This window comes from Salmo trutta, chromosome 28, assembly GCF_901001165.1.
Source record: "Salmo trutta chromosome 28, fSalTru1.1, whole genome shotgun sequence".
In the NCBI taxonomy this organism is placed as follows: Eukaryota; Metazoa; Chordata; class Actinopteri; order Salmoniformes; family Salmonidae; genus Salmo; species Salmo trutta.
Window position 1 is genome coordinate 12,635,630 of NC_042984.1, and position 8,034 is coordinate 12,643,663.

At 51.7% G+C, this 8,034-nt stretch overlaps 1 protein-coding gene across 3 annotated transcripts in view; it reads left to right on the top strand.

The window, feature by feature from the left end:
• LOC115165499 (serine/threonine-protein kinase receptor R3) overlaps positions 1 to 7,632 on the top strand; it is a 39,994-nt gene extending 32,362 nt beyond the window's left edge. For all 3 annotated transcript variants that reach the window (XM_029718664.1, XM_029718667.1, XM_029718666.1), the window contains 2 exons: positions 5,771 to 5,901; positions 6,647 to 7,632. In XM_029718664.1, the coding sequence (XP_029574524.1) occupies positions 5,771 to 5,901; positions 6,647 to 6,793 (278 nt within the window). In that variant the 3' untranslated portion in view covers positions 6,794 to 7,632. The remainder of the gene's footprint in view (positions 1 to 5,770; positions 5,902 to 6,646) is intronic.
• Positions 7,633 to 8,034: the final 402 nt, after the last annotated feature.

Here is an 8,034-nt window from a genome sequence, read left to right on the forward strand (position 1 = left end):
GGCTCACATCAGAGACCTCACTCCCATTTCCTATCGTTTTCCTCCCTCTGTAGGGTGCCAATCTGTCCCGGTGGACCACCACCTTCCTGCTCCGTGGGGGGACCTCCACCCGGTACGTCACCTCCCCCACTCTCTCTATCACCAGACACGGCCCCACCCATGCACTGTCCAGCTTTGGGCACCGCCCCTTCTTGCGCGTGGGGTTGTGAAGCCACACACATTCTCCCGCTCCAAAGTGCCTCCCCCTAGCGCGCGAGTCGTAGTGGCGCTTTTGGCGGACCCCTGCGTTCTCGAGTTGCTCTCTTGCGAAGGTGTGAGCCGCTTCTAACCGGTTCTGCAGACGACACACATAGTTCGGGCCAGGCAAAACCCCGTCGTCATTATCAGGAGGGTGACCAAACGTCAGTTCGGCTGGGGTGCGCAACTCACGACCTAACATTAGTAGCGCTGGGGAGCACGCAGTCGATTCTTGAACAGCCGACCTACATGCCATAAGAATAAACGGTAAGTGGGTGTCCCAATCTCTCTGGTGTTTTGAGGTAACGATGGCCAGCTGCTGTGCTAACGTTCTGTTAAATCTTTCCACCAGCCCATCACTCTGGGGGTGAAGTGGCGTAGTGCGCGTCTTCTCCGCGCCTAACCGTCTACACAACTCTGAGAACACCCGTGACTCGAAGTTTCTCCCCTGGTCGCTGTGAATAGACTGTGGCACCCCAAACCGACTGATTATTCCCCCCACCAACGCATCAGCTACTGTCGCTGCCTCCTGGTCTGGGAGAGCGTAAGCCTCCGGCCACTTGGTGAAGTAGTCCATAGCGGTTAGAATCCACCTGTTACCGCTGTCTGTGGTTGGAAATGGCCCCACTATGTCTACCCCCAGTCTCTCCATGGGCTCCCCTACTGGGAATTGTTGTAGGAGGGCGTGTGACTGACCTGGAGGTCCTTTTTTAGCAGCACACTCGTCGCACTGCCTACAAAAGTCCTCAACATCCCTCCTGTGCCTGGCCCAATAGAAGCCTTTACGCACGCGCTTTAACGTTTTGGAGACCCCAAAATGCCCTGCGCCAACTCCCCCGTGAAGCTGCTGTAACACGCTCCCCTGCAGCCTTTTGGGCACCACTACCTGCCACGTAATTTCTCCAGTCGCTGGCTTTTTCCACCCCCTCTGGAGCACTCCCTCAGCCACTCTAAGGACTGTGAATTTAGCCCACAGACCCTTGGTGACTGGTGATAGAGGGGCTACTTCCCCCCACGGCGGTCGTCTTCTCTCTTCCACCCACCGCAGCACAGGACGCAGCTCTGCGTCCTCCTCCTGGCGACGCCTCCACTCCCCAACGTCCACAGCCTCAAGCTCTCGGCACTCTGTCACCCTCAGCTGACTCACCGTGGCGGTGACTCCCTCCTCCCTGCACAGTTCTCTCTCTCGCTCCACCCGTTTGGCGCAGTACCCACAGCCATCCTCAGCACACGGGCGGCGGGACAAGGCGTCTGCATTGCTGTGGCGAAGGCCGGCTCTGTGCTCCACCTGGAAGTCGTAGGGTTGCAGCTCCTCCAGCCAGCGGGCAATCTGACCCTCTGGCTCCTTGAAGGAGAGAAGCCACTGCAGGGCGGAGTGATCCGTCCGGACCACAAACGGCAGGCCCCCCAGGTAGTACTTGAAATGGCGTACTGCTGCCACGACAGCCAAAAGCTCTCTCCTTGTCACGCAGTAGCGTTTCTCAGCCTTATCAAAAGTTCTGCTGTAATAAGCTACTACGTGTTCCCCATCAGGACCACGCTGAGCCAGCACAGCCCCCAAACCCTCATTGCTTGCGTCGGTGTCCAGGATGAACGGACGGTTCGGGTCTGGTGAGGCCAGGACAGGAGCCTCCATCAGGGCACGTTTGAGGGCCTCAAACGCCCGCTGGTGCTCTTCGGTCCACTGAAAAACAGTGTCCTCCTTGAGAAGGTGGTTCAAAGGAGCCGCCACCCCCGCAAACCCCTTCACAAACCTACGATAGTAGGATGCCAGCCCCAGGAAGCTCTTAACCTCTTTTTTCCCCCCTGGAACTGGCCACCCCCTCACAGCCTCTACCTTGTCTGGCATCGTACTGATGCCCTCACCACCCAGCTGATGCCCCAGGAACGCCACCTCCCTTTGCATAAAATGGCACTTTCCCGGATGCAATTTTAGCCCTGCCCCCGAGATCCTCTCCAACACTCGCCGAATTGCCCCCAGTGCCCCCTCAAACGATGTGCCGTGCACCAATATGTCGTCTAGGTACACAACACACTCGTCTCTCGGAACCCCCGCCAGCACTCTGTCCATGAGCCTCTCAAAGGTGGCAGGAGCATTACAGAGCCCGAAGCACAGCACCTTGAACTGCCAATGGCCCCTATCTGTGGAGAAGGCCGTTTTTTCACGTGCCCCTGGCGAGAGGGGCACCTGCCAGTAGCCACTGCGCAGATCAAGGGAGGAGAACCACGAGGACCCTCTCACGTGGTCTAGCGACTCATCAATCCTCGGTAGGGGATAAGAGTCTTTAGTGGTGATAGAATTTAGGCCCCTGTAGTCAACACAAAACCTAAGTTTACCCCCTTTCTTAGGCACCATGACGACCGGCGCGGACCATGGGCTATCTGATGGCTCAATGAAATCAGCCCGCAACATGTCAACAATAGCTGTGTCTGCTGCTTCCCTCCTGGCAAGGGGAATACGACGGGGCCGAATTTTAATGGGTCGGGCGTCCCCAGTGTCTATTTCGTGCTGAACTAGGTGCGTTTGTCCTACCTCATCTTCCCCCCAAGCGAAGCTATCTTTAAAGTCCAACAGCAGCTGCTTTAACTGTCTCTGTTGTCCCTCATCCAGCCCCTGACAGTTCTTCAGCCACACAGCCTCAACGGCGTCTATAGCTTCCTCCTTCCCCCCGTCGGGCTGATGGGGTGAAGGAGCCAGTGTGTTTTGGGCTACTGAGCTGCCTGTGCTTGCACCATGATGGGGAGTGAAGGCCGTCGCCGCCGGAGACAGCTGCTGGAATGGCACAACGACCAAGGGAGCAGCCGGGATGACCGGTGGAGTTTCTGCAAGCTTGGAGGAAGACGGAGGGACAGCCCTGCCCCCTGCTGGCCCTCCCGAAGTCGACATTCCCACTGTGGGCCCCCCCGACAGCCTCAAAGTGCCCGACGCTAAGTCCAACTGAGCCCCACAGTTTTTCAAAAAGTCCATTCCCAGTATACAGGGGTCCTGCACCGCTGCTACCCATGCCGGACACCCCACAGTTCTCCCCCCCACAGTCACAGATAGCTGACACTTCCCTAACATGGGGGCTAGCTCCCCCGTGACAGTCCGTAGCTGGACAAGGGTCGGCTCCACCCGCACCCCAACAGGTAGTATGTCTGGTCTCACCAGGGTTACTGTAGAGCCCGTGTCGACCAGGGCCAAACATTCCACCCCCTCCACCTTGACGATGACATTACAGAAGTCCCCAACGGTGGTACGTCCCACCACAACTACCGGACTAGGAAACACGGCGGCAGCTACACCCTGGGGGAGCAGGTCCCCACCCTCTTGTCTGCGCTGCTGGGTACCTCTTTTGCTTACAGTGGGTTTGGGGGCGGGGGGGTGGGTCCGCGCTGCCCCCTGCGCGAGAACCCGCCGTCGTTTCCCTGGTGACGGGGTAATCTGCCACACTCCCGCTGAATGTGGCCAGGCTGGCCACAACCCCAGCATACAATAGGAGTTGAGCTGACACTGCGACGCTGCCTGGAGCCCCTCTCCATGACAAGCGAAGCAGTCTTGACTAGCCCGCACAACTCGTCGGCCCACTCTGGTTTCGTGACCCCTGGCACCCCAGCCACCGCTGCTCTCACCTCTGGTTGACTGGCGACTTCCACTCTCACTCCCTCCCCCCAGATCAGCTCCCTCTTCCTGGCTATCTCCACTGCAGCCCGCAGAGATGGTGGGTCCGCCATCTGAACATGCTTACCCAGTTCGGTGGAAGAGAGCGCTCTAATAAAACTGTCCCGTGCCAGCTCGTCTTGCACCCCAATCGGCATAGTTGCATAAGCCCGCCTGGTCAGGCTCAGAATACCACTTGCCAACGCCTTTAATGATTCCCCCTGAAGTCTCTTTTTGTTACTCAGTTCAATCCGCAGCATGTTGGGCTGCGCGTCGCTGCCGAAACGGCCCCCCAATGCCTCCACTAGCGCACCGTAGTCGCCCCTCTCGTCCGGGGCTAGCGTTAACAGACATTCCGACGCCTCCTCTGCCAGGCTCAGGGCAAGCTGTAACGCTTTCGTCTCGTCAGACCACCTCCCGGCTGCAGCCAACAACTCGAATTGAGTGAAAAAAACTTCCCATTTACCTTGTCCATTGAACTTTGGTAGTTTAGCCGCTACCGTGGCTAATGGCAATAGGCCGCCGCCATCTCTGTTTACATACGCAGGCCCCGCCATTTCCGCACCCGGTGACGTCGATATCCCCGTCGCCGTGACGTCTGCTCTCGAGCGGAGTGAAGGAAAACCCGCCAGTTCTGCCATCTTGCTGACTGACAATTTAACTCCCGCCATGTGGCCCGACCCTCCCGACCGGGTACCCCCGAGCCCACAACGGACACTTTGTCCGACTCTTCCTTAATTTTCTGCCTCGCCCCAAGCATCATGACCGTAGATGCGAGTTACGCTAAATCCAACCCGGCCTATACTGAACAGCTAACTCGCCTAGTCTCAATCCCGTAGTTCGAAAGCACTTCTGATGACACCATGACACTACAGACACCATGACACTACAGACATCATGACTCCATGACACTACAGACACTGTGACACTACAGACACCGCAACACTACAGACACCATGGCACCATAACATCATGACACTACAGACATCATGACACTGCAGACACCATGACATTACAGACACCATGACACCACAGACACAATGACACTACAGACACCATGACACCACAGACACAATGCCACTACAGACACAATGACACTACAGACACAATGACACTGCAGACACCATGACAATACAGACACCATGACACTACAGACATCATGACACTACAGACACTGTGACACTACAGACACCATGGCACCATAACACTACAGACACCAGTAGTGTCATGGTGTCATGGTGTCGGTAGTGTCACGGTGTCATGGTGTCGGTAGTGTCATGGTGTCGGTAGTGTCATGGTGTCTGTATTGTCATGGTGTCTGTAGTTCATGGTGTCTGTAGTGTCATGGTGTCGGTAGTGTCATGGTGTCGGTAGTGTCATGGTGTCTGTAGTTTCATGGTGTCTGTAGTGTCATGGTGTCTGTAGTGTCAGGGTGTCGGTAGTGTCATGGTGTCATGGTGTCGGTAGTGTCATGGTGTCGGTAGTGTCACGGTGTCATGGTGTCGGTAGTGTCATGGTGTCGGTAGTGTCATGGTGTCTGTAGTGTCATGGTGTCGGTAGTGTCATGGTGTCGGTAGTGTCATGGTGTCGGTAGTGTCATGGTGTCGGTAGTGTCACGGTGTCTGTAGTGTCATGGTGTCGGTAGTGTCATGGTGTCGGTAGTGTCATGGTGTATGTAGTGTCATGGTGTCGGTAGTGTCATGGTGTATGTAGTGTCATGGTGTCGGTTGTGTCACGGTGTCTGTAGATTTCCCACAAAATCCTTGCCACCTCAGTCATCAGTATGTAAGATGGAATGTTGGCTGACTCTTTTAGAATGAAGACGTAGATGTACTGGTACTGTCTGTATATGTAACATGTGTTCCTCAGTTGTGATTGTGTTTGTTCTCCCAGGGATAGTGGAAGAGTACCGTCCGCCCTTCTTTGACATGGTGCCCTCTGACCCCAGCTTTGAGGAGATGAAGAAGGTGGTGTGTATGGACAAGCAAAGACCCAGTATGCACAACAGGCTGCACTCCCACCCGGTGAGACACACACATGCACATACTCTGAGTGCACAAAACATTAGGAACACCTTCTCTTTCCATGACATAGTTTGATCAGGTGAATCCAGATTAAAGCTATGGTCCCTTATTGATGTCACTTGTTAAATCAACTTTAATCTAATCAAAATCTAATTTTATTGGTCACGTACACATGGTTAGCAGATGTTATTGCGAGTGTAGCGAAATGCAGGTGAGGAGACGGGTTAAAGAAGGATGTTTAAGCCTTGAGACAATTGAGACATTGATTGTGTATGTGACCATTCAGAGGGTGAATGGGCAAGATAAAAGATTGAAGTGCCCTTGAACGGGGTATGGTAGTAGGTACCAGGCGCACCGGTTTGAGAATGTCAAGAGCTGCAATGCTGCTGGGTTTTTCACGCTCAACAGTTTCTTGTGTTTATCAAGAATGGTCCTCCACCCAAAAGACATCCTGCCAATTTGTTACAACTGTGGGAAATATTGGAGTCAACATGGGCCAGCATCCCTGTGGAACGCTTTCGACACCTTGTTGTCCATGCCCCAACGAATTGAGGCTGTTCTGTGGGCAAAAGGGAGTGCAAGTCAATATTTGGAAGGTGTTTCTAATGTTTTGTACAGTCAGTGTATAGACACACGCACACACACCACCAATAGTAAAGGTATAATAGTGACTTTCTACTGTACGTACAGTGATAGAACAGTGTGATTTTATGGTGGGTCTCTCTCTCTCTTTCTTTGTGTACAGATCCTGTCTTCCATTACCAAGATAATGAAGGAGTGTTGGTTCCAGAGCCCTCCAGCCCGCCTAACAGCTCTCCGTGTCAGGAAGACCCTCTCCAAGCTGGACCAGGACCATGACTACCCCACAGAGAAACTCAAAATGGATCTGTAGGCCTCAACTCCAGACTACAAGCAGGACGTCTAGACCATAACATAAGACTATAACCAGCACACCAAAAATAGGGCTGATAGTCTTTTATAGAGACTATCTATATCCTTTGCTACTATGTAAGACTCTCAGTGTCCCATATTTCTGGTGCCTCTTCCTAAAAGGCCCTCACCAACCTTCTGTATACTGCCTGGTTCATTTAATCAGGAATACGATAGAAGAATTGTATGCATTTGCTTTGGCATATTAATTTGGCGAGATCGGGAATGGGACAAGCATAAGCATAGACAAATAAGGACTTGTATTTTTGAAGAGTTTACTGAAAGGACTTCCATAGAACATGGACATTGTTTTCTCCTAGCGACCCACAGAGATCATCAGAGTTTGGTCCTTGTTATAGCCTTATCCTGTGATGCTTTGGATCAGTGAGGCGTTGTGATGTATGATCAGAATGATCATTGCAAGCGGTCGTTAATGTCTTGCTAGTGCCTTATTTGTTTTGATGCACTATACAGAATCTATACATATTCATTGATTTTGTATATCCTGGAAGCCTTTAGAGCTGACCATAAACAGTACCCTGATAATGTGTTACTCATGATCATAGTATAAGCCCAGAGATAATGAATTAGTTGTATCTAACAATAGAATAATGTATCTTTCACCAGCATTGAATTTACTGTAAAAGCTGCTCAAAGTTAAAGTACCTATGTATATTAAGATATTTATGTATTTCTATTTGTCTTTTATCTGAAATGATATATGCAATACTTTCAGCGTAGAAATACTATCATTATCATCACTACCATTCAACATTAAGGGAATAAAAAACATTACATCGATTACAGGGTATTTCATTTATCCATAGATACATGTTTATTAACCTAAAATGGTTGCAATGTGTTTGTATGCTGCTCACCTCACACTGAAATTACATTTGAATTAGGCTACTAAAAGATGAGCTGTTAAGCTGGTAGGAAAAAGGGCATAATTGTCCACCAGAGGGCACCAGACACTATATAGATCATCTTTGACTCAAATGAATGATCTCTTTGGTTCAGTGGCGTAGTCTTCAGCTATTTTTTTCAGCATTGGCCTACAATCCAAAACAATCAAAAATATTTTTTGCATATTCACTTTGTCTTTGATTTTAATTTGTTCTATTCAGATGTTATTTGTAAGTGTCAGTTGGCACTGTGAATGCCTGGATTTATATCAGTCTTAATTGCCGGGGTAGGATGCCA